Below are 27,752 nucleotides of genomic sequence, written 5' to 3'. Positions count from 1 at the left end.
TTTGAGCCTCTTTTGCAATAGAGACCAGAATTTACAATACATATAACATTATTCCTGTGCAGAAACCCTTAGCAAGCATTCATGTCTTAGCATGCTGCAGTTCAGTGAAATAAGAATTCTGATTTTTTTTTAGCTATGTCCTTTTTTTAAAAACCAGTTAAAAGAGTGTGACTTGTGTGACGACACGGTGATGAGTTTATAAGTTAAATGTGTATTGGGGTTGAGTTATGTTTGAGTGCGTTATACTGAGTGACCTGGTTATGGAAAAACCATCAGCACCATCCCTCGTTATCTCCCATTGTTCTCTGAGGGAGCTCAGTACAATGAACTTCTGGCCAGGCTACTGCTATGGCTGTCTGGAGCTATTTAGCAGGTGGACACCTGTGGTGTTGTGAAGACAGGATTTCTGGGAGGGGGAAGGTGGATGTGATGGGATTATATTCTGATCTGATCACTTTCTGTATAAAAGTTTGTGCAGTTTCTCAATAAACCAGAGTTTGTTTCACCTACACTCGAGCCTTGGCTAGTGACTGGGGAAACTGGGAGTTAAGGATCTTCAGGTTGCAATATCTCCTCAGCAAGGAAGAAGACAGCGGTGGACATACTCATCCTGAGTATGGGGGTCCGTCACATTGGTGGCAAGCGGTGGGATGCTCTTCCTTGCCTAAGGAGACATTCAAACCACCACCGGGACCAAGTTTGCTGCTGACATAGGAGAAGAACAGTTGCCTACGGCCATGGAAGCGCTGGCCCAGCTCGACAACCCTGGTTCTGCCCAGGATATGCTGGGAAGGAGAGACGCTTTGCGTCGGGAGATCTGGAGGGAGACTCTTCAATTGCAGCAGCACTATTGTGGCAAGGTCCTCCCTACATCCAAGGAACGATACTGGCTGCAATGGGACTTTCGTTTGCCTTTCCTGGGAGAGCAGCCCAGGGAGGAATGGCTTCCGGAGCTGGATTGGTAGGTCCAAACAGAACTGATGCTGGATGACGGGTACCGGGCGCTGCAGTGGTATGTCACCCAATTGTGTCCATGGCTGGAGAACAACGATCCCACAGAGGGCTATGACTTCGGCGGCCCGGGACTTATATTTGAGGCGCTCCAGGAGGATCCACAATTTGGGAGTGCACAGTAGTGGAGGTGGGAGGACATACGTGATTTTAGGGAGGTGGAACACCCCCGTGAGCTCGGATTGAGGGCTGATTTGGACTTTTTAGTCACACAAGAATGGGAGCTGGAACACGCATACAAAAGACTGTTCCACATTGCTCAACAGCATGCCCCAGCGACCACAGATGTTTTGGAGCTACTAACCCCAGCTGAAGAGCTGGAGCTACTAACCCCAGCTGGCATCAGGGCAGAGTGCTGCTATCCTCTGCCCAGCACCAAATGCACCTCTGGAGCTCCAGGGAGCCGAGGCAGGTAGCCCCTCTCCCCATCAGCAGGTCAATGCAGAGGAACTACTAATCCCAGCTGAAGAGCTGGCAACAGAGTGCCAGGGAGAAGAGGCAGTCAACCTCTCTCCCCAGTGGCAGATCAGCAATCTGGGAGAGGAGGTGGTCGTCCTCCCTCCCCAGCAACAAATTGGGATACAGGAAGAGGAGGTGGTCGTCCTTCCTCCCCAGCAGCAGAGGCAGGATGTCCTTTGGGTGGAATATGTGGACTGGGACCCAATTAGACTACCTTTGGTGGGGAAAAAATGTTATGAAACCCACCGTGACCTGGGCTCATGGAGGGGGCTGGCGGCCAGCCTCCTTCCCAGTGACTATGGACCTAGGATTAAGGAGACCCCCCTTGTTTGTTTGAACTGGGTGTCCGGGACCAATGGACAGCTGTTGTGGTGGAGCCTGGCCCTACAGCCCTCCAACTTCACAATTCGGCTCTGGAGACACAATGCCAATGCTGATGGACTATCCCGCCAAACAGAACTGGAAGGGTGACTAACAGCATGGACATCCCCAAGTGGACCCGTAGAGGGTCTCACCGGGTCTGCCATCCTTTAACTTGGGGGAGCTATGTGATGACACGGTGATGAGTTTATAAGTTAAATGTGTATTGGGGTTGAGTTATGTTTGAGTGCGTTATACTGAGTGACCTGGTTATGGAAAAACCATCAGCACCATCCCTCGTTATCTCCCATTGTTCTCTGAGGTAGCTCAGAACAATGAACTTCTGGCCAGGCTTCTGCTATGGCTGTCTGGAGCTATTTAGCAGGTGGACACCTGTGGTGTTGTGAAGACAGGATTTCTGGGGAGGGGGAAGGTGGATGTGATGGGATTATATTCTGATCTGATCACTTTCTGTATAAAGGTTTGTGCAGTTTCTCAATAAACCAGAGTTTGTTTCACCTACACTCGAGCCTTGGCTAGTGACTGGGGAAACTGGGAGCTAAGGATCTTCAGGTTGCAATATCTCCTCAGCAAGGAAGAAGACAGCGGCGGACATACTCATCCTGAGTATGGGGGTCCGTCACAACTTGTAGCTCTAAAGTAATTTTTTACTGAACACACACATATGTGTATGATCCTCAAATCATCTCTGATTCATACTGACACTGTCCTTCCTTCTGAAGGGTGGCTACTTTTGTGCCCCATTGACTGCTCCAAGCTCGCTCCTGTGATGGACTGCAATCCCAATACAAATTAGTAAACTAAATGTGAGATTGTAGCCCATCAGAGCAGGGAGCTTGGAGTAGTGACTACTTTACAACTAACACAGGGACCATGGAGAACAAAGTAGCCACCCTCCAGAAGGAAGGACAGTGTCAGCACAAATTCAGAGATGATTTGAGGATCTATAGCCGAGTGATACACAAAAATTGATACATTTTTGTTAATAGTTAAGGTACTTGGATGGATTTTCAAGATTTAAAGTAGAACTATGAGGCGAGTGACACGTCGGCTCAATAGATCGGGAAGTGAGTGAACACATACCGTCGCTCGATCATCTCCCTGCAGAGAGCCGTGACTATCACTCATGGCTCCCTGCAGGGATTCCCCCTCTCCGATCCTCCATGGGAAAAACACTTACCCCATAGTTCTCCTTTAACTCCTGAGTTTAGTGCTCATTTAATACAACCGTGCTATAGAAGATGTAATAATTTTATAAAGGATTGAAGTTTAATAAAAACAGTTATTAATTTAGTGTGCAGTACATAAAAAAGTTCAATGTACAAATTAGAGGCTAAGACTGGATAAATTGTGGAATTCACTAAACCATAACAAAGCCAATAAATATGGTGTAAAAATGCACAAGACTGGAAGATTTGTGCTAATGAAAAAGAACTTTGGTTCTTACTGCTTCAACTCTTTATTGATTACAGAAAAAAAATATATGGCAATACCATTTTAGGCAAATGTACATAGTACATGACTGTACATAGGATAGAACTACTGCTTTGTACCATTTAATTCAATTTTATGAATGTAATGTTAAGTTGTCTGGAAAATAAATTTACAAAATGAGTAATATGTTTTTGTGTCTAGTGGACGTTCCATGAAATTAATACAAATTTGCACACTTACTTCATGATCAAAGGGACTACTTCCTTTTCTGTTACATTTTTCTCAGGTGTGCGGCCAACTGTCTGCTCACCACAAAGGAAATTCTGGAATTCTACATTAATATCTTTTTTCCATAAATACGAATAACTCCTAAAACCCTGTAGAAGTGCCTACAAGAGAAACAGTTTTACATTGTAGAAGGCAATATTTAGCATCCTGGAAAGATAAAACAGAGATTGGCTAAAATTGTCAATGAGCTAAGTGTTTCTGCTGCTTTGTCACTTCTCTGTGCAATCATTTTCAAGCTCCATAAGATGAGAAAATGTCTTTCCATAACTTTATTGATCTTTTAAAGTACTTAAGTTACACAATTAAACTGTATTTTTAAGTCAATCCCGTACTGTTTTACACAGTGAAATATATTTTATTTCAGGTGCACAGAAAAGACGGTGTCTGCAAAAACCACAGCATCACATGTCAGTTTTTAAAGGAACAATAAAATTAAAATGCTGTATAAAAGGTCAGGCATACATGCATGAGTGCAGACTTCGTCAGAATAAAACGTAATGAGGAAAACGTGGACATTTTAGTGTGGTTATTATCTTACATATGAAATGTGAAGGTCTATGTATAAAGTATTTGCAAGGCCCTTCACCCATGAAGATTTGTTTTGGGCAAATAATGCAAAAAAGGAATGTTCTTAATATATTTTTTTCCAGTTCAAATGCAGTCTGTTGTAATACATTATTGCCACTAGATGGAGCTGAGGAGCAAAGAGAATAAATACTTATTTCACATGCTCATCAGCTTCATCTAGTGGCCATAATGTATTATTACATCACACTACATTTGAACTGAAAAAAATATATTAAACACATAAATTTTCGGCATTATTAGCCCAAAATGAATGTGCACAGATATTCAGGGGCAAAGGGCACAATGTTTCCAAAGAGACCACTTTGTGCATGGAGTACGCAGAAAAAGGATTGCTAACCACTACACCAGAAATTCTCAAACACTTTTCAGTAAGACATCATATGTTTTAAAAGATAACACCTGGGCCTAATTTATCTTTTTAGAGATGACACCTGGGTCCTAGTGTTAATGGAACCAGTGCTCCCTCTGGAAGATTTCCCCTCTATTTCTGTTCTGGTGACAACCATGAAAGTTTGGATTCCCACACTTTCTCTCTTTGGTTTCCAGGACAAATATTGATGTTAAGGCTCCTCAATAGAGACATAGGAAGAAATAAAAACTTAACAGGAGTTCTAACCCTTCGTCATGCTATAGGAAGCTAAATATAAAAGGTTTTGCGCTGGAGTTATACTTTAAAGCCTCTGTCAGGTTTTGCAGCTGTCTGTAAGTTCATTTGGAAGATCATCCTGACAATGCTATCACCAGGACAGGAAGTGATGGGAAATCTCTCTAACAGGACACAGTCCCTTCCAAAAAACGCGTTACGTAGCGCGATAAAATGCGCATTGTCGCTCAATATCTCGCAATGTAGCTCAAAGCCCTTCAGCACGAAATCCTGCAGAAAAACGTGCAATACCCATGTAGCTCAGTGTGAATGGGGCCTAAAGGAGATTTACAATCTACAGTCAGATTGTATTGTGTGTGGTGAGCCTTAGTCCCCATTCACACCATTGCATCACATATCATAGTTACATAGTTACATAGTAGGTATGGCTGAATCGAGACACAGGTCCATCCAGTTCAACCTATGCATATTGCGTTGACACGCGTTCACACGTTTGTTTCCCACGTTTGGCGCACGTTTCTATTGATTTCAAGGGGTGCCAAACACAGGAAAAGCAGCTCATGCAGTAAAATCTGCTAAATGCCTTCTGTGGTTTTTCCCATTAATTTGTTTGCGTTTTAACGCTCGGGAACTGCAGGAAAACTACATGTTTTAACCAGATGCGTTTGGGGTGCCATTAACTATTAATGGCACCGCAAGCGTGTTGCACATTTGGACGTGTTCCATGAACAAGCAGCAAAACACGCTTTTTTCCCAGTTTGCCAGGCGTTTACAGAACACGATGGTGTGAATGGGGACTTACTGTTGACTACTCCAAAACTGAAAAAAAAAATGCTGACTAGACATATACTAGGGGCACAACGGAGGCATTTTACTGTTTCATGTTTTAAATATTGCATTTTTCAAAAAGCAAATAAAAGATATCAACGTTATCAAATAACGCAGAATTGGAAAATAAAAAAAGATTTTGAACTAAAAGCAGCCTCAAAAGCTGGGATGTCAGACTTTATAGGGGAGGCTAGCCTCCCAGTCTGAGAATCCAGTGTTCTACAGAGTGTTTTTTGTACAGAATTGATGACAGCCATGAGCTAGAGCTCCGCTAGATGCCAAATACAACGTCAAACATCTCATGTTCTGTATATATTCTGCAGTATTAACGATAGCCTGTGTAATCCGTTTCTATTTAGGTCTGTCTTCTCTTATCCTGAGCTTTGAAATGTAACCCTCTTAGATATGGATCTGTGAACATTAGCAAGATTTATTTTTACTTTGCTGCATGATAAAATCTTTAATAAGCTGGTGTGTTCATTCAAGGTTAAAATTCAATTATGGATTGACGCTGATCACTTGAATCACCTACATGCAATACTGCTGGAGAATGTTTCATGATGACTCTCGCATACAAAAAAGCCACTGTAAATAAAAGTCAGTACAGTATCTCCTAACCATCACCCAGATTTAAACCTGCCTTGGAAGTGTGAAAGTAAGGCCTGGTTCACACCTAGGCGATTTATCGCACAGCTCAATATCGGGCAAAACACTGATTTACATTAACGTTAATGAAGGCCGTTCACACCTTTATGTTTTGTTGCGCGTACGAAATCGCCTGTTGCACAAAAAGGTGCAGGAGCTATTTTCGGGCGGTTATCTCTATGCATTGAAAACTGCCTGGTTATCACGTGGTTTTTTAAAGCAAAATTGTGCACAAAAATGCACGACAAATGCACAAAAACAGGTCAACAGATCAATCGCCTAGGTGTGAACCAGGCCTGATTTGAGATACAGCAAGTAGGGCGAGAGGAAGTAAGGTAGGCTCTGCATGGTGCGAATTTTAGCCGTCTTGATGAACCGACTAAAATTCACACACTGGGTGCCCGTCGGCATCCCTCTGCCCGGAGTCCCCCCATCAGCTGATCAAAGGAGCAGGTTGGCAAATTCCCAGCCAATCAGTTGCAAGCTCCATTTGGGTATTCTGACAGCAGCCAGCGACAAAACAGCAGGGGATTCCTACATGCATGCTCGTAAGCATTGAAGGAAGAATCTATTATATTTTCTATGTTAAGCCCGCAGGTTGAACAAAGAAAATATAACTGTTTATACCCAGCTTTATACAACACATGCCCCATGCCTCTGCATCATCTTCTGGATGCCGGCCAGAGCAATCCAGGTTGATAAGAGCTGGGCGGGGAGATGTGTATAGCCTTACACATCTCCCTGCCTGACTCTTAGCAACCTGGGATGCTCTGACCTTAAAGGGGGTGGCAGGAACACTGCAAACATTGTACAGCAGAGCGGCCATGCCATGCACCCCCCCTCCCACATGACCCAAAGAGATGCCACCTGAAGCAACATCCTCAGGCTGCCTCATTATAGGAACAAGCCTGCCAGGGAGTAAATTCACAGTGAGATGCAGTAGATCCAATGTTGTAGCTGCATTACAAATAGCTCTGAACAAGGTGTGTACTGTAATTGAATCCTAGGGTGCTTTTCTTCCAGATCTGTACAGTAATTCAATGTGAAACTTTGCCTCTATGCAGGAGCTTCCTGTAATAAAGACCAGTCACTGCTGCCCTTTTTCCCTGAGCAGGGTGACTGATCTTGTATCCACCCCCCTCCTGTAGTTTTCTGCATAGTAGCTTTGGTGGCTTACTGATAGCATTCACTTGTTGCCTAGAATGGCTCTTTAATATCAACTTATAATACAATAGTCTATTTCGTAAAAACTGTAAAGATTGTGGGCTAAGGGCCAAAAGGAATGACACAAGACATTCCCACGGCCATGTTTGGGTCTGTATGTAATCAGAAATTATTTCCATGGATTCTGGTATGCCTTACTCTCTTCTCTATAAGTTAGAAGATGGCTTACTTCCCAAGCAAGTTCATCAGAAAGAGAGAGACTTTGTCATATTTCAGAGAGAGTTTATTAATAGGTGTCACAGCAGGCTAAACGAAAAGTAGATCATGCTGCAGAATCCTTGACTAGTGAAATGAAGACGTGGATATTAGATAGACGTCTAAATGCTAAACAAAACAATAAATGTCGGGATTGTTTTATTATTCGAAGAAACAAATCATTAGCTTTACCTCTATAACCTATCTATCTACAGTAAGGTACACAAAAACACTTGTCAGGCTGAAGTCTTGATTCATGGAGCAGTACTGCCACCAAGTGGTGAGTATGAGGTGGTGCATTTTTTTTGCTTGGGACATGATGGTGCCATTTCTCACCTGACATTCCAGAATACCACTCTCAGCTTGCTGGATGATGAGGCCAATGAGTTGTAACGCTTCGCTGTCTTTCGACACATACTCTTGATAGCCCTCCTGAAACATATCCATAACTGATTAAAAATTGTAGCTGCTGGTGATTGTCTTTTCATGTTGCAGAAAGACCACAAAACTAATTCTAAATTCCATTACAGGGCAATTAAACTGTTATGTGATGCCTTCTATGTGAGAGATTTTGTACTGTAATTGCAGGTTCTCACTTTCAGTTTCAAGTTGCATCATGCTAATTTTTCATGCATTTCTTCCTGTAAAAGTGTATAGTGATTTTTTTTGTGTGTGTACTTTAACCCTTTCGGTGCTAGAGCCATTTTTCTTTCCTTTTTTTTGTACACATGTTAAAAAATGCACATTTTAGACCTGAAGATAACATTAAACCTCCCAGAATTATATATTTATTTTATATATTTATTTTGAAAGCAGAGACCATGTAGAATAAAATGGTGGCAATTTGTTGTCAAATAATATTAGCACGGTTTATTAAACCCACATTTTCAAAACATTTTATGTAAATTAATTTTAGAGTACATAAACACAATATGAGACCCAATGTTTTGGTAAAATATAAAAGATAAGGTTGTGCCGAGTAAATAGATACCAGCTTCAAAATTGTGTGTGTCCATGAAATGGCAAAAAACAATGGTACCCAATGTTTTAAAAGCTTTTACAGTTCATTAGTTTAACATTATAATGGTCCTAATGGTGCTTTCACTTCAGCATGTGAGGAGATACAAAACATTTTTCAGACCTTGGACCTCGAACCTGGGAGTAAGCAATTATATCATTACCTGCTGTCTGATTTAATGCCAGGCTCATTATCTCCCTGTAAAAGGTGAGCCTAGGACCAGTGAAGAATCCCTATTTATGGTCACACTATGTGAAATTATATGTCACATCATCCAACTGGCTTTGTGGGAGCAGAAAGCAGGAGCTGTGGCGTGTCAAGGCCCAGGGCAAACAAACAATTAAGTATTTTATGCACCCTAAAGTTGTATGGCCATCTCAAGGAAAACTCTTACCTAGCCTTGCAAAAGGTTTCATTTTTATATAATCTTAAACCCAAACTATTAATTTTAGATACAATCGCCATTCAAATCTGTGTTTTCATTGTCAATATGGTGGCCACAGGTTAGGCCTGTATAGCCTTAAATATTAGGTTCCCAGTAATCTTTCTACCTAGAATGACCTGATTAATATTAAACATTTTGGAAAAAGCACTACATATTACAAACCATTATTGACCAGTTTGTTTTGTTCTTTAAACCTTTGTGACCAAATATGTATTATACTGGAAATAGCCCTAGCTGGTTAGGATATCAATTCTGTCACTCAGCAGTCGGCTAGAGCTACATAATCAATTTGTTTGTCTAGCCTTGGATAACTTTGTAACTGCTTTCAATGAAAGACCTGACCTTAACATGTTGTCTGCAAAGGGAAAAAAACACATACCTGGCTGTGAAATAAATTTTGGCTACCGTCAGAATTCCATAAGAATAGAAACAGTATTGACTTCATCCAGCCATGCATGGCATAATTATCACCAAAAGCAGATCATTTTAAAGCTAATTTACTAATAATGATCTAAGTATACAATAGAAATAACTTCCTTGCCCATTGCTATCTAATCTGATATTGATCATTCATGATTGAAAATGCATTTGCTAGATAATTGTACATATGTTGTCATTAGGTGACCTTTCCAATTGTTCCTGAATGATCTAAAGGTTTGGTATAGGTAGCAAACAACTGTACTGTCCTCCCCAAATGTTCCTGATTAAAGTTACATTTCTCAATTAACGAAATTCTGTGCAATGTTGCTTACAATATCATTTCTTTTTTTTTTAAGAGTATTTGAGCGCAGAAGTCTCTATAGAAAATGTTGCTTACAAATTCCAGTAAAAATGTCTCACGGTTACCTTAACAGTTGAAGAAAGTCCCTGTACATGTGATCCCCGGAGAAGAAACATTTTGAGCCATTCTTCTATATCTTCCATTACACTTGTATCAGAGGTGCTCCGGTCAAGGGGTGGATTGAATGCAACTTCACCATTAATCAGTTCAACATCAATGTTGAGTACGGCAATGTGCTGTCAAGAGAAGACAAATCATTACATGCCAAGACCATAAGCCATATGGTTTTTTACTTTCAAATGTCTGATTAATATATCAGTGGTGTATTAAAATAAAATAAAACATGGCTATAAATGATTGTTAGAAGCTCTCCGGAACTTAATGCATTCACACCATAAAGATCGAATTTCCCGACGCAACTTAAAAATAGGTTAACAAATACAGAAGGGGGATATTATCAAAACTGGAGCAGAGAGAATCTGGAGCAGTTGACCAGTATAACCAATCAGTGTCTATCTTGCTATTGCTATTATATACAAGACATGTAACCACAAAGTTTATTTCAGATCAATTCCGATTTTTATTTCTTTCGGATTTCATTTTTCAGATTTCGGATCCCAAAATTGATTTGGTCAGTTATTCGGATTTTGTATCCAACAGAATTTTCGTTTCAGAAAGATCCACAACAGAAAGTCACATGACCATGCCTATAATGCAACCCTGAACAGCCCAAAAAAAACCATCTGATTGGCCAGAGAACAGTCATGTCGGATTTAGTTTAGTTTTGAACGCAATTCAGACAGTTAAAAATTTTCATTACAGGAACATTTGGATTAGTTTGCATTTTGACGCATTCAAATTCGGAGATTCGGATGCATCCAAATGTAACAAAATTCATTTGAATATCCATTTGGAACAAAACAAAGTTTACATGTCTATTATATACTTCAGGGTATTTCTCTGCTAAATCATATGATAAATATAATACATCAGCTTTAAGTATAGAAGGAAAGCAATCTCACTTCATGGTCCAGCAGCGTGTTTAGCAGTGCAGCCAGGCTGGATATGGTTAGTTTTTTTAGCCCTTGCAGAATTATAGCATCAATGTGCATTATAAATTCCTGCCATGCAGGTGATGCCTCACTGATCCCACAGGCAACAAAAGACTGCTGAACAAGGCTGTGAATCCTGTGCCCATCAGATACAAGCAAGCTCTCCAGATCGTACTCCATTTCCCTAAAAATACATATATAGCAAAAACAAATATGTGACATATCAGTGATATTTATCAGCAAACTCACAATGCACATAAACAATAGCTCAGTGGTATGTACTGTGCAATGAAAGGAACTTTGGTCCAGCTCCTATCAAGGCCCTATGCTTGAAATGCAAGGTCTATTACCATGGCTAGATTTTCAGCACTGGAGCTTGTAGACACCCAACATTTGGTTCCAAAAAACCCGTCTGCTAGGATAACCACTTATACATAACACATTTCATTGGTTTGGTTGCACATAACCTGCCTTAGAATACTGACTGTGTAAATAAGTTTATATGAGGTCGCTATATTTCTGGTGATTTCTGTCTATACGCACATGCCTACTGTGCCTTATGGTAGGTCCTGCCCTATCTATTGCAAAACATGGTATACCACCACAGTAGGAGTCTTGCGTGCATACTGGGATATTTCCGCTGCTACTGAGTCGCACATGGACAGCAGATTAGCAGTGGATTGCTTTTTCAGGGATGGTTCACAGGAGTACCGGAGGCAATACTGCTACCTCCTGAATACCTTTTTTTTTTTATCACAAGAGGATTTTACTTTGAAATACCATGGCTCAACCAAGTGCCAATTGGTTGCTGCACAGTCCCAATAACTTTAATGGATAGTCTGCCAAAGGCACATGCTGTAAAAGATTTGCCGCAAAGCATCACGGCCACAGCCATGTATACCAGGCAGTTAAACTGCATTCTCACTGCTTCCCCGACCGCTCACCTACAATTTTACATGATGGCCAATGCAAGGGCGGTGAAAAGTCGGTCCAACCACCTGTTTTACCAACCCTTTGCCACCCATGTGAATGAAACAAAATAACCCATTCACAAGCAGCAATCCATCCCAGTTTGTTTATGTGCATTGGGTGAAAATGGAACATGCTGCATTTAAACACAGGGCATTGGGGCATAATGTGTCACAGTGCTATGCAACAAGTGTTTTGGCTCCAGTTGTGAACCAAACAAAAAAGTGCATGTGCATCAACAAGTGCTAGACACAAAGCAAGTGAAGTGAATACAGCCTAAGATAAAGAAACCACTGTATGGATAATCAGTGTTGGTGGTAAATGCAAATGTATATATGATAATGTTATTATCTTGTATACATAAAAACACGGTTATACATTCAACTATTGATTACTGATCAGTACAAAATCCTATTTATGTCTTCATCACTGAAATCAATTTTGTTTTAGTTTATACAGTACATCTGCTGCTCTGATTTACTAATCATTTTTAACTAGAGGGCATAAAAAACCCAATGGAACAGAGTGGTAACACAGAATAAAAATGATCATATAACAATGCTTTAGAATACTGTCTAAAGGAGGCATACTTCTGTTTAATCATTAATTCAGTAATGGAGTAGCTCCTGCTGGAATCTCGACAGGTGAAAATGTCAAGGTTTGCTGTGCACCATGATGCTGTAAGCTCACTAATGAGCTTGTAATTATTTGTAACAATGCTGTAGCTGTTATAGAGATCAGTGCAGATGTAGGAAGTAGCAAATTCAATATAATCAGTGCTCTCATCCATGCTCCAAGTGAACAAGCTCATTCCATCTCTCAGAATCTGCAAAGAGAAAGCAGCGACTGTGAAATTGATCTACTCATGAAATGGGGAAAATTAATTTAGGAGTGAAGCAGGTCATAAATAGCTCAGTGTTAAACAGATGATTATTGACTTTAATAACAAAATGGGGAAAGGAGAAGCGCCTCAAATAACAATAAAGTGGACAAAAAACTCCTGGGTTCCGGCGTCAATCTATAATAAGCAAGGTTCCCCGAAAAAAACGTTGAGGACTTGTTTGTCATTTTAATTGATTTTAGATGTTCTTTGTCAGTAGCCCCTACTTCATCTTTGTGAACATGAAAATACCTCCAACCTCCCTGAGGAAGCACATACAGCTGCGAAACGCGTCGGAGATGGGGCCCACAGTGGATCATACAACTAGTACAGAAATCAGGACTCAAGGAGTCCATGTTATACTAATGAATTATATATATATGTACACATGTATGGGCACCAAAAGAAGGTAGCTTGATTTCAATGTAACATTGTATCATGTCAATGACATTTTAATTGTAACCAAGTCTTTATGTATTAAATATACGTTTATACAAAACCATGTATGTTTGATGGACGTCTTGTATGGTTTGGACACTTTTAAAGCCCCGCTTTTCTTTTCATGTATACAATTCTCTTCTTTGATACTGAGTATTTGCTTGCCTAACACAGCGCTTGTGTCCAATATCAGTGACTCTTAGCGACCACCATTAACGGTCACTAGATTCTCATCTATATCAATCAACACTGGGCTACATCAGGGAGGACTTGTTTGTCATTTTAATTGATTTTAGATGTTCTTTGTCAGTAGGTGTATTTATATGTTTTTCTACTTTATTATTAATTCTCATTAAAATGTGTTACATTATCATTACCTGTTTGATTATTATAGACAGCTCCTACTTTGGGATTCCGTTTTTTTCAGGGAACCTTGCTTATTATAGATTATTGACTTTAGTTACAATGACACATAAAAATATCAGAGTGTGATAGATAAAAAATTAGCTAGGTTCGGAGGAACTACTTATAAAATCCTGTCTCGCCAAACATTTTTAGAACACTTGAAAAATATAATATAGAAAAAGTACCTCAGAGATTTTTAACAGTTTCTTTTCAAATAGCGCCATCTGGTGGGGTGAGATAGACTTCATGACTTCATTGTACTTTGAGGCCACTGTTTCCAATCGAGTACACAGCATTTTCAGCTTGTTTGTTTCCATGTTGCTTACGAGTGATACAACGGATTCAGGTAGCTGTAAAATTACATAATTCTGTGTAAGACAAATCAGCTAGTCCTAAATATTTGTTTTAAAGCTGAAGTCACGGATAAACAAGCATTGTCTAAATACAAGAGCCATGTGTAATCGTACTTGAATCTATGCAGTAATCCAATGTTTGCCTCTTTGTAGAAGCTTCCTGTAATAAAGACCAGTCACTGCTGGTCTCTCTGTTTGTGCAGGGTGACTGGTCTTGTATCTGCCCCTGCCTGCAGTTTTCTGCAGGCAACCTGTAGTGGGTGGAGCCTGCTGAGTCCTTCCTAGAGCTCTGCTCTCTACACAGGCTCTGTACAGCACAGTAATGATGTCAGTGATGTTTTTCTATAGCAATGTGCACATAAAATGGATTTATAACCTCTGTGGCTGTTGAGAAATATACTTAACCAAAAGTTTTTGCGCACAAAGTTCAACTTTAAGCTCAAATGCAATAATAACAAAAAATGTGTGCTAATCTTATAGGCCCTTCTGTAAATGATATACTTAGGGAATATATATAGTGTCTTGAGAAAGATGGACTGCGCCCCATTGATGATAACATGCCGATACTTTGAGTTATCTCTATTGAACCCATGAGTGCCTCTATATCTACTTTGGATTTGTATATATACATATATAGGCCCAGGAATTTAGGCTCAGATATCTCGAGTTCCTGACAGATGTATGGCACTGTTCATAGATGACAAAGGATCTCCAGAGCTCTATGGTTTAGCAGTGGTTGCCTATCTTGTAGCTCCGTTTATCTGACTAAAATCTACAGGCTGATCTGTTTCATAAGGGAGTAGTCACTGGGATGAGCCACGGCTGACAAGTCATGCTACTTTTTGTAGCTTGTGCCAAACAGCCTACAAAAAAAAGACTGTTTTCAACATCAATTATAAAATTGAATATTTGACCTGTACCTGACTGAATACCAGATTTTAACTCAAAGGTAGGAAAATAAAAAGAAATCACAGCTCCTATTATAGATAAAACTCAGGGGCAGATGTCTGTGTAATGTTATGGGTAAAAGTAGAAATAAGTTTAAGCATTTTTTTGTACAGTCCCCTAAAAAACTTATTTCTTTACCTTAATTGTGAAAGGTGGTTTAGAGAAGTACTCTGCTTCTCGTAGATATACCAGCAGATCTGAGTTAAGATTAATCTCTAATGTGTGTAGGAATACTCCAGAATCATGCAATGAAGCAGGCTTCTAAAATACAGCAAAAGAAAATACAACAGAAAAAGTAAGGTAAACAATATACAATAAATCACATGTTGCATAATATTTTCATTAGGATTTTTGCTTCTTCTGTTTTGTTTCTTTGTATAACACTTTTGTCAAAATGTTTCTAATGCTGATGTCCTAATAAAAACCCTTCATAGCCCCTAAATTTGGACAAATGTCTATCTAAAGATGATTTCAGCAGCAATGTGTTCCATAAATTTATAGCAAAAACTTTTCTTTTTTTTTAGTTACAGATAGAGTGTGAAATGGTTAGAAACTCTGTTGGGTTGTTATTTATGTATGTGTCTCCACTGGGAGGATTCATCCTCTCTATTTGTCATTGAAAGTAAGGGAAAATATAAAATATTGTTTTGTCATTGGAAAAGGAGGTGAAAGGAAATGGGGACAGCTATTCTGATGACAGCTGTCTACGAGAGGATACCCATTACTATGAAGAGATTTGCTCTTTCTTGTTTCTACAAGACAGGTAATAAAAGGAATTCTGCCCTGTAACACACTGAGGGCAAATAATATTTTCCTACTCTATAATATGGATAGTCCGCCGAGTTCGATTCGAACATGAGTTCGAATCGAACATCGGACGTTCGCCGAACTTTATGGGATGTTCGTGGTCTGTCCGACCGCACCACATCCCATAATGGGAAGGAGCCTCCGAAGCTCTAATTGGTTAAAGACTTGCATCTGACCACAGGTCAGGTGCAAGACTTTGCCCAATCAGGGCTCAGTACTCATTTGGAGCCATGATTGGGCAAAGTCATGATGACTCTGACCAATCATGTCTCGCCTATCAGATGCCGGCAAACTACACAATTGGGCCTAGCTAGCTATCACTGCTAGCTCCGCCCAATTGTTTATGTTTTGCCGCCATTTGTCAAAATGCCATTATGTGGCGGGGAGCGGACAAGGCGGCGGTGGTGTTTTTTTAATTTATATTTATTTTTTATTGTTTTATTTTTTATTTCGTTGTTGTCGTGGACAACACTGGACGGCGTGATTGACCATGGATTATGTCGGTGGATCCATTTTTGTTTTCGTTTTTTAACAAAAAAAAACCTGTCAAAAACATGTCTTTTGGGGGGTTTTTTTCAATTAAAGGATTTTATCAAAAGTCTGGACTTTATAATAACTCTTTTATTTAACCCTTTAGTGAATGGTTACTCATTCACAAGGGAGGGGGGCGGCATCTGGGTGCCATCTTTATTAAAGGGGTACCCCGATGCAAATAAGCCCCCTTGCCCGCAGACCCCCACAACCACCGGGTCAGGGTTGTGGGGACGAGGCCCTTGTCCCCATCGGCACAGTGACACCCTCCCAGTGCCGAGGGCATGTGGCCTGGTATGGGAGGGAGCGAGCGCCCCCCCCTTTCCAGCCCTGCCAGGCCTATGCTCGGATCAAGGGTCTGGTATGGAATTTTAGGGGGGACCACACGTCCCCCCCCCATTTTTGGGGGCAGGGTTCCTCCTTAAAATTCCTACCAGATCTTAAGGGCCTGGTATGACTTTAAGGGGGAACTCCACACACTTTATTTAAACTTTTTTTTACACAGGGTCCCTCCTAAATATTCCTACCAGACCTTAAGGTCTGGTATGACTTTTAGGGGGAACCCTATGCTTTTTTTTACAAAAAATTGTCCCTCCTTACATTTCTACCAGACCTAAAGGGTCTGGTATTGTTTGGGAGGAGGAACTGCACACTTTAAGAGTAAAAAAAATGTCAGTTTTGCTGTCAGTTTTGCTGTCAGTTTTGCTGCAGCAGGTTCTATACATCCTACAGATCCGCCACTTCACAGGCAGGTTAAGGGGACCCCCCAGGCACGATATTTGAAGGAATTTTTAATTTTTATTCTTACTCTTTAAGTGATGTTAAAATCACTGCTCCTTTAAAAACTGTATTTTTTGTTTATTTGTTTGTTGTTTTGACATTGATTCCTGTTCCCCAGGGCAGTACCAGGACCCCCATACACCTTTTATGGCCAATAACTTGCATATAAGCACTCTTAAAAGGGGACAATAATTTTCAAAAGTTCGACCCCCATTAACTTGCATTAGGTTCGAGTTCGTATTCACGGGGGTGTTCGGCCCATCACTACTCTATAACTAAAAAAAGTTTTGGATTTAGATAAACTTTAATATGATCCACTATAGACAGTTGGTAAGGCTTCTTCCTGTCTTCTCTAGCATCACATAAGCAGTAGGTGCCAATGCGATCCTTTGCATTGGCTTGGCTAGCTAATGCATGGGGCTCATTAGTGGTGAGCAGAGCAATCTTATTTCTTCAAAGAAATGGGAACAAGTGGCTCCTATTTGCACAGAGATTTTCTGATGATTGGAAGTGTTTGTTACATCTTTCCTAGGAATCTATGCATGGCCTGACAGATGCAAGTCATGCTGGAATCAGATGCATCACAAGGATTTCTAAGACCAACCTAGTAAGAGTATTACTTTATTTCCACTGGATGAAACTTCAGAAACAATAAAGTGAAAAGTTAAGTGATTAAGCAAATATTTTAAAAAAAAACAAAGTGATTAAGTAAATATTAAAGAATAAACTTACAAGCAAAGGAAGCTTTAGGGAATCACTTATTTCTTTGTTCACAGCTGAAACCCATGATGTCACCACACTAATCTCAAACCTGTTATGGCCATTTGAAAAATACAGTAAGGTAACACAGTATCCATACATTGTATAAGAAGAACATTAGAAACAATACTTCAGTTATTTAAGGATTACAGGAGTTTTCACATTTACACAACAATGTGATGGCATTCAGGAAATGATTCTGCCTTTTATAGATATGTCCAATTGTACAGTATATGCCCAAATTTCTACTCTTATCTCCGAAAACAGTAGGCTGCGATGTAAATGCTAGGGTTTCAAAAGATGTAACTATAGATATAGGAAAACAGGTGGCCAATCTGACCGAATTTAATGTCTATAGGTTAAATAAAAATGTTTAGTTTCTTTGAAGATTAAGTGTGTCATCATCCTAATGATTTCCCTTAAAGTGACATTAAAGCCAAAAAAAAAATTCCCTTCCACCCCCATGTAAATGTTAGCACTTACCTTAAATGATGTCTCTTATTCTGATCTTCCTCTTCTTTCCCCATGTTTTCATGTGTCCCTCCAGCAGTGCGATGTCACTCCGATCCAGCGCTGACTGCTCTGTCTCTCCGATCCAGCGGTGTCTGCATGCGGGTGCTAGCGTCCATAGACTTACCTTGCGTCTCTGCTCGTCTCCCGGCCGAGAATCGGAACTGCGCATGCGCCCGCCCCAAGATCCTTTGCGGCCGTACGATCACTTCCTGATTCTCGGCGCGGGATCGAGCGGCGATAACGAGGTAAGTTTAAAACCAGTTCAAGCGGGTTTTTTTTTTTTAAACTTCTTGCCTATATCTACTGCTTGCTAGCAGTAGATATAGGCAAAAAAAACGGAGGGTTTAGAACCCCTTTAAAATAAGCCAGGGCTGGAGGTCTGTGTGAGGCTCCCCACCCCTATCTATAGCATAAGCACCAGGCTGAGCTTGGGCCAACTCTACTCAAATTAACTTCTCCAGAATAAAACAATGATTTTTTCTTTAAAAGGGAGAAACTGTACTAATTTTAGGAACTGAACCTGAAAACTTTCTAAATGGGGTTCACAGATCAAATTGTGTGCAAGGGTCCTGTGACTTAGGGGGATATTCACAAAGCTGCCAAAGGCAGCCGAGTGAATAACCGAGTCGAAGTGAATTGAGCCAAACTACATTCGGCTATTTACTACGGCTGTACATCGGCTAAAATCAGCCGTACATATACTGCCTTCGGTTGCACTTCGGTCAACCAAACATGAACCGAAGGGCTCCCGCTCCCCGATGCAAATAAGCCCCCTTGCCCGCAGACCCCCACAACCACCGGGTCAGGGTTGTGGGGACGAGGCCCTTGTCCCCATCGGCACAGTGACACCCTCCCAGTGCCGAGGGCATGTGGCCTGGTATGGGAGGGAGCGAGCGCCCCCCCCTTTCCAGCCCTGCCAGGCCTATGCTCGGATCAAGGGTCTGGTATGGAATTTTAGGGGGGACCACACGTCCCCCCCCCATTTTTGGGGGCAGGGTTCCTCCTTAAAATTCCTACCAGATCTTAAGGGCCTGGTATGACTTTAAGGGGGAACTCCACACACTTTATTTAAACTTTTTTTTACACAGGGTCCCTCCTAAATATTCCTACCAGACCTTAAGGTCTGGTATGACTTTTAGGGGGAACCCTATGCTTTTTTTTACAAAAAATTGTCCCTCCTTACATTTCTACCAGACCTAAAGGGTCTGGTATTGTTTGGGAGGAGGAACTGCACACTTTAAGAGTAAAAAAAATGTCAGTTTTGCTGTCAGTTTTGCTGTCAGTTTTGCTGCAGCAGGTTCTATACATCCTACAGATCCGCCACTTCACAGGCAGGTTAAGGGGACCCCCCAGGCACGATATTTGAAGGAATTTTTAATTTTTATTCTTACTCTTTAAGTGATGTTAAAATCACTGCTCCTTTAAAAACTGTATTTTTTGTTTATTTGTTTGTTGTTTTGACATTGATTCCTGTTCCCCAGGGCAGTACCAGGACCCCCATACACCTTTTATGGCCAATAACTTGCATATAAGCACTCTTAAAAGGGGACAATAATTTTCAAAAGTTCGACCCCCATTAACTTGCATTAGGTTCGAGTTCGTATTCACGGGGGTGTTCGGCCCATCACTACTCTATAACTAAAAAAAGTTTTGGATTTAGATAAACTTTAATATGATCCACTATAGACAGTTGGTAAGGCTTCTTCCTGTCTTCTCTAGCATCACATAAGCAGTAGGTGCCAATGCGATCCTTTGCATTGGCTTGGCTAGCTAATGCATGGGGCTCATTAGTGGTGAGCAGAGCAATCTTATTTCTTCAAAGAAATGGGAACAAGTGGCTCCTATTTGCACAGAGATTTTCTGATGATTGGAAGTGTTTGTTACATCTTTCCTAGGAATCTATGCATGGCCTGACAGATGCAAGTCATGCTGGAATCAGATGCATCACAAGGATTTCTAAGACCAACCTAGTAAGAGTATTACTTTATTTCCACTGGATGAAACTTCAGAAACAATAAAGTGAAAAGTTAAGTGATTAAGCAAATATTTTAAAAAAAAACAAAGTGATTAAGTAAATATTAAAGAATAAACTTACAAGCAAAGGAAGCTTTAGGGAATCACTTATTTCTTTGTTCACAGCTGAAACCCATGATGTCACCACACTAATCTCAAACCTGTTATGGCCATTTGAAAAATACAGTAAGGTAACACAGTATCCATACATTGTATAAGAAGAACATTAGAAACAATACTTCAGTTATTTAAGGATTACAGGAGTTTTCACATTTACACAACAATGTGATGGCATTCAGGAAATGATTCTGCCTTTTATAGATATGTCCAATTGTACAGTATATGCCCAAATTTCTACACTTATCTCCGAAAACAGTAGGCTGCGATGTAAATGCTAGGGTTTCAAAAGATGTAACTATAGATATAGGAAAACAGGTGGCCAATCTGACCGAATTTAATGTCTATAGGTTAAATAAAAATGTTTAGTTTCTTTGAAGATTAAGTGTGTCATCATCCTAATGATTTCCCTTAAAGTGACATTAAAGCCAAAAAAAAAATTCCCTTCCACCCCCATGTAAATGTTAGCACTTACCTTAAATGATGTCTCTTATTCTGATCTTCCTCTTCTTTCCCCATGTTTTCATGTGTCCCTCCAGCAGTGCGATGTCACTCCGATCCAGCGCTGACTGCTCTGTCTCTCCGATCCAGCGGTGTGTCTGCAGGCGGGTGCACGCGTCCATAGACTTACCTTGCGTCTCTGCTCGTCTCCCGGCCGAGAATCGGAACTGCGCATGCGCCCGCCCCAAGATCCTTTGCGGCCGTACGATCACTTCCTGATTCTCGGCGCGGGATCGAGCGGCGATAACGAGGTAAGTTTAAAACCAGTTCAAGCGGGTTTTTTTTTTTTAAACTTCTTGCCTATATCTACTGCTTGCTAGCAGTAGATATAGGCAAAAAAAACGGAGGGTTTAGAACCCCTTTAAAATAAGCCAGGGCTGGAGGTCTGTGTGAGGCTCCCCACCCCTATCTATAGCATAAGCACCAGGCTGAGCTTGGGCCAACTCTACTCAAATTAACTTCTCCAGAATAAAACAATGATTTTTTCTTTAAAAGGGAGAAACTGTACTAATTTTAGGAACTGAACCTGAAAACTTTCTAAATGGGGTTCACAGATCAAATTGTGTGCAAGGGTCCTGTGACTTAGGGGGATATTCACAAAGCTGCCAAAGGCAGCCGAGTGAATAACCGAGTCGAAGTGAATTGAGCCAAACTACATTCGGCTATTTACTACGGCTGTACATCGGCTAAAATCAGCCGTACATATACTGCCTTCGGTTGCACTTCGGTCAACCAAACATGAACCGAAGGGCTCCCGCAACCGAAGCGAGCTGAAGGATCGGCTGAAGCTATGGCTGGATGCTTCGGCAGCTTTGTGAATTACCCTGTTAGAGTTTCTAACAATTAGCTACGGCAACAAAAAATTCAGCCAGGAGGATATCCTCCTCTAAAGGAGACCTAAATGCTCATCCTTAATGAGGAGAAATTCATACTCTAAAATAAAATTTTAGTAACTTGCTGAAGCCTAGTAACAGTTTGTATACCTTTCTAACTCCTGTGATATCTCATTGTAGATATGCCTCAGTTCCCAGCCCATGTCTCCTTCAAGAGTGGTAGGTGATACTTTCTTCAGATTTACCATAGGACCCTAGAAGAGAAATATACATTTCATTAAAAAATAAACATGTTTGGGTATACATTTTATATTAATGGCTGTCAGTGAAAATTACATTGACAGCATTATAAAATAAAACAGAAACTTACAGAAATTCTTGCTCGTAGTCCCTTTATCCATAAACATTTGCTGACTGTAGGAGTCAAATTAACATGCAAAGGTGGATTATTTGCCATTTCCAAATACATTTCCTTCACTTGATGAAGTTCTTCCATAAACATGGTATACAGTTGGAGATCCTTTTCCTTCAGGTGATCCTAAAAATTATACAGAAAGGCATGTCAACACTAGCAAAATGTTTTTCTCCATTTATTCAATTTTTTTAGAAATACAAACAAAAATAAGTAACTGGAATGTTTATGCACCTGTAATAAAATAAATAAAAACAGATCGTTAATAAATTACAAACTGCATAATATATCTGTTGCAAAGCTGTAGAAAGAGTACATTTACCACTAGGAAACAGCATCTACTGGGTTGTCCCAAATAGACCCGTCTACAATAGATTTCTCAATATGCTGCCAACTACCAATTTCATGCAAAGAGAAGGGATAAAGCTACACATGTTGGCTAATAAGACCTTTGAACAAGCACAACTTCTATCCAGGCCATTCCACATCTGAGACTAAATATTTGAGCCTGAAAGGTCAGCTTATATCTAAAATGACATTCATCTAAAGATAATCTGCACATCTATGGGTAAATTTAACCAATACAAGTATTATAAAAATTGAAAATGAAAGAAAATTACAAATAATTGCACATTTCCATGGTGCTGTATAGCATGTAGCCAGCTAATGTATTTTGTTGCCTACAATAAGAAAGGAGGAACCCTTTTAGTGATGCTATTCATTATTATTAACAATGATGGTCCACTTTCAGCTAACTTTGAGTGCATATTCAGAAACTGGAGAGATATATGAAATGCTAGATAAACATCATGTTTAGTGCACTGTGTATACTCATTTTTCAAATTACCTTAACAATATCTCTTCTGCTGACACCTTCAAACACCTCCAGCAGCCTGAGCTGGGAAGCAATAGTTGGGCATTGGTCAAAACTGCTTCTAAGAATATTTCCAAGTTGATGTTCCAGACTCTGCAATATCAATATTTCACAATTTTACTGCCTTTATCCTGCATATCATGAAATGGAATAAAACGCACAGTTTTCCACCTGATTTAGTCCTGCTAAGGAACTGTAATCTCTTTTGAAGCACATTTTCAAATAGATGCAACAAAACAGTGTGAACCCTGCGTGTGATGTAAAAAATACAGAAAGGATTCTTCTTACACCGCTCATTTTTCATTATGTTATGAATAAATATGTTAAAGCACATGCTTATCATTGGTCATGGAATCATCCAGGTGCCATGGTGACAGCAATTCACAGTTTTAAACACAGTTTTCTTGGAAACAGAATTTTTAATTCATGAAAATGTAAAAACATCAGAAGCCAACTGTTTTTTGAGAAAATTGTGGTTTCTCCTAATCAACCCTGTCAATAAAATAAAAATGGTATGATATGTCGCCCCTACAAAGAAGAAGTGACTACTCGCCTCTCCCACATCTACTGCCACCAAATGCTACTGCAATGAAGAGTAATTACTATTCTCCTGTTGAAGACTCTTTAGAATTGAGCACTTATGGGAGTGATGAATTCCTGGTCTCCTACTGCACTTAGTGGTTCATCCCACTGACCTCTACTGTATCCTGTTGTGACATAGGAGTCAGAGGGCGCTACCACGGAACAGTGGGGGTCCAGAAGTGTCTGATTGATCAGATGGCAATTCTTCATTACATCAGTGTTTCCAGCATAGGCTCTGTTTTCGATGTAGTGAGTCCCACATAGAATCACCACCCCACTGATAATGTCACTATCAGCACAGCTCCCCCAACCCTCTGATTACTAAGCTCTCACCACCACCCGGGATTTGCCATTCCCACCAGCTGGACCAGTAGCCGTGCCAAGTTACATTATTCTAGCAGTTGTACTGCAGGAGTCCTGTGTGCAGACAGAGCTACCTAGCGGGACTGATCATGCATGATGTTATATAAAGAACATAACAAGTAATGTACTTTGTTCCAAATTATCATAGTACAAATGAGTCTGAAAGATAAACTTACCTTAACTGTAGTTCTTAAATCAAAAAATGCTTTCTGAAATGGATTATTTTTGTCAATGATAAAAATATCTTTAATTTGGCTAATAAATGAATCTTTGGCCAGGCAATATGAATTCCAGATATCCTGTACCATAGCATCCAAGCTTGAAGTGCCTGCACCTCCTATTGCAGTTACAGCCTTTAATACTTCAAAATGCTTCATGGTCTCCACCAAATCAAGGACATCATTGCATCTAGTAAGAAAAAAAAAGGTTCTTCAGTACCAGCTACTATGTACTACGAAAGTTTATAGGTTGTACCAGATGCGTGGTAAGTGTCTTGGCCAACACAAAACACGTTTGGATGTATATTTTATATAATGTAGGTTTATGATAAAACCGATCAAAACACTACAGATTTACAGGACCATTTATGAGGCCATGACACAGGGAGGACAGTAGGCAAAGTGTGACAACTCACAGCAGTCATAAATCATTCATGCTAATGGGATGACACAATAAATCAAAATATGGCAGTTTGTTGACATAACACTGTATTGCATGGTAATGCTATAAACAGGCACAGCTAAAGCCAAAGTGTTTTTTTCCCTTTTATTTAGTTATGGATAGATTTAAAAATGATACATACTTTTGTAAAGTTTTTATTGTTGTCAGTGACCATGTTGGGGAGTGTCAAATGGGACAGATATTTCCTATAATTTTGTGTCTGACACGAAATAGGAGGAAATATCCACAATGAGAACACAGACAAATAAAGACAAGTAAAAAAAACTGACAAAGGTTCTTTCCCTTCCTCACTCTGATTCTTTACATTAAGTTACTTACGTTAAAGCGGACCTTTACCCATATCTTTAAAATAAGAACAAACATACTCTTAGAAATGTTTAGTAATGACAATCTACAAACACATACTTCTAGATAATTGCCGGCTTTGTATTCTTTGCATGCCTTATTTTTATTTTATTTCCCAGTCTTCTGACAGTGGCCATTTTAACTAAAGGCAGATTACTAGCTCTCCTATTACTTCCTGGAACTCTGGCACATGTGACTAGGACATGTGACCATGCACATCATCTCAAGGGAGGAAAATGCCTTTCCCTGAGATCTCATGAGATTACAGATGAGATTTCCCAGCAATGCACTGCTGATGTAATTTTTCCAGGATGCAACTCTTGCATGCTGATGCGATTTTTAGTGAAAGGGGGTAAAGGTCCACTTTAACAGTCTAACAGCAATGATGATTAAGAAAGTATATACAAAATACAACATATTTAATACCTAAAAATAGTTTAATGTCATCATAAAGTTAACTATTTTCCCATAAACAAATAATTTTTCTGCTTTTCTTACAATGAGAGCTCACCTTTCCATAAACTTATTCATATTCTGAAAACAAGGTGCATTGTAGAGAGGCCAGGGAGACTCTTCCCATATGGCATCTTCTTCATCCTTCTGATTTTTATCATTCATGTAAGGGTCCCTTCCATAAACCCATGGAGCTGGCACTTCATACATGGTAACGTTACAAACAGTTTCTGATGCTTTCTTGGATCTTAAAGGAAAACAACATTCAGATAAGGAATTTTTATTTTTACTATTCAACATGTGGTGTTTTATGAAAAAAACACTGTTTGGTGGGTTATTCTGCCTTCTAAAGTCAGACGCATGTAGAAGAATTACTAATTAAGGATCTGTACTTGCCATTCCTCCTTAAAATGTCACAGTTGAACAGGTCTGAAGGAAAAAATCTTTACCCTTATAATCACACAGAACCTTTCTGTACATAGGCTGTGCTGTAGGCCAGCATACTGTAGTTGAAAGGTTATGTATAAGCTTTTCAATGAGTTACCTTATAGACAACATATAAGCTGATTTCCAAATAAAAGGTATGGTGCTAAATGGTTTTCAGACATTTAATATATTATCATTTTTTATCATTTTAAATCAACATATTTCTTCCATTAGACCAGCATTAATTTACTGGTTACAGTTTTAGACCTTTCTCAAGCAATTTGCAGCAAGGTAGCTATTCTTCATACTATTATACATTTAAGCCTTGAAGGAGAACTATGGGGTCAGGGCTTTTCCCCATAGTTCTCCCCAGGGTCACGGGAGGACACAAACTAGCATCCTCCCATCACCCAAAGCTCAGTATACCGCGAGCTACAGCTCGCGTTATACTGAGACGCCGGAATGGATCCCGACATTACTGTCTGGATCCACTCAGCTGCGTGAGTAATAGCTGCCTCTGCCTATCTAGAGGCAGAGCCAGCTGACGGGGGAGGGGCGGGCCCAGCTGGCTCTGTCTCTGGATAGGCAGAGCCAGCTGTCAATCCCGCAGCTGGGTGGATTTCGACAGCAATGTCGGGATCTGTCCCGGCTGCGGCAGTCTCAGGCAGTCGCTGTAGCTCGCGGTATACTGAGCTTTGGGTCACGGGAGAACGCTAGTTTGTGACCCTTAGGAGAACTATGGGGAAAAGCCCAGACCCCATAGTTCTCCTTTAAGAAAAATATGCAATTTTCATAACCACCAGGTAATAAGATGGCAGATAAGATGACATATATGCATAGTATTATATGTAGTTCATTCATGCTGGTCAAAATAGTGTAATATGAGTCACATATATCATTTACTTGGTTAAGGTGGCATTTTCCTCCATCTTCATCATACTGAATTCATCAGCTTTGATTTTTACATCAAGGTAATTTCCACGAAAAGTTGCACAAATTTTTAAAGCTTCCTTCAGCAAACTGTATGCCTGTAATATAAACAAGAATGAATATATTTATAATAAAAAGAATATTTATAATATATACGGGTCTATTCACTAAGCTGCCGAGGGCAGCCGAGTGAACAACCGACCCCAAGTGAAGTGAGCTGAACACTGTTCGGCTATTCACTTCAGGCTGGTACAGCTGATTTCAGCCGTACAGCGGCTTGCTTCACATGGTTTCGGGTCAGCCGAACATGCTCAGCATGTTCGGCCGACCCGAAGCGCAGACGTGTGCAGAAGGAGTTCGACTCCTGGATCGGCTGAGCCGAACATTCGGCAGAAAAACAGAAAAATAGTTAAAGCAGAACAGAAAAATAGTTTAAAAAGTTTAAAAAAGTAAATAGAAAACGATTGTGCAGAGCTAGCAGTGACAGCTAGCTCCGCCCAATAGTTTCCTATTGTCCGGCGGCTCTGCTGCTGTCAAAAAAAAAGAAAAAAAACTCTCCAGGGCGCTCTGGGAGCCTCCCGCTCCCGCTGCCCAGGAGAGAAACACTGCTGTTCCTTTTTTTTCTGTATTCTGACACGGAGCGATGTTAAAATAGAAAAAAAAAATCCCATTGGAATGCATTGCTACATTCCTATTGGCTATTTCAATTTGCAATAGCCAATATTAACTAGCAATGCTAGTTTACTATTGGCTATTGCAAATTGAAATAGCCAATAGGAATGTAGCAATGCATTCCAATGGGGAAAAAAAATTATTTATTTTTTCTATTCTGACATCGCTCCGTGTCAGAATAAAGAAGAAAAAAAGGTAGCTAGCCGAAGGATCG

General features: G+C 40.2%; 1 protein-coding gene across 1 annotated transcript in view; it reads right to left on the bottom strand.

Annotated features, from left to right (window-relative positions):
• The window catches only part of LOC108797154 (dynein beta chain, flagellar outer arm-like), a 337,005-nt gene that overhangs the window by 293,305 nt on the left and 15,948 nt on the right, over positions 1-27,752 (bottom strand). The window contains exons 8-21 of the mRNA XM_018568726.1: positions 26,840-26,964; positions 25,569-25,757; positions 24,208-24,439; positions 23,060-23,179; positions 22,171-22,338; positions 21,951-22,054; positions 20,432-20,510; positions 15,085-15,207; positions 13,831-13,995; positions 12,513-12,748; positions 10,924-11,137; positions 9,967-10,137; positions 7,994-8,089; positions 3,561-3,674 (exon numbers count right to left, since the gene is read on the bottom strand). Of these exons, the coding sequence (XP_018424228.1) occupies positions 3,561-3,674; positions 7,994-8,089; positions 9,967-10,137; positions 10,924-11,137; positions 12,513-12,748; positions 13,831-13,995; positions 15,085-15,207; positions 20,432-20,510; positions 21,951-22,054; positions 22,171-22,338; positions 23,060-23,179; positions 24,208-24,439; positions 25,569-25,757; positions 26,840-26,964 (2,136 nt within the window). The remainder of the gene's footprint in view (positions 1-3,560; positions 3,675-7,993; positions 8,090-9,966; positions 10,138-10,923; positions 11,138-12,512; positions 12,749-13,830; positions 13,996-15,084; positions 15,208-20,431; positions 20,511-21,950; positions 22,055-22,170; positions 22,339-23,059; positions 23,180-24,207; positions 24,440-25,568; positions 25,758-26,839; positions 26,965-27,752) is intronic.

The sequence above is a fragment of the Nanorana parkeri genome, unplaced genomic scaffold (assembly GCF_000935625.1).
Source record: "Nanorana parkeri isolate BGI_ZX_2015 unplaced genomic scaffold, ASM93562v1 scaffold1235, whole genome shotgun sequence".
Lineage (NCBI taxonomy): Eukaryota > Metazoa > Chordata > Amphibia > Anura > Dicroglossidae > Nanorana > Nanorana parkeri.
Note: the sequence above shows the minus strand (reverse complement) of the source record. Positions and strands in the feature narration are given on the sequence as shown.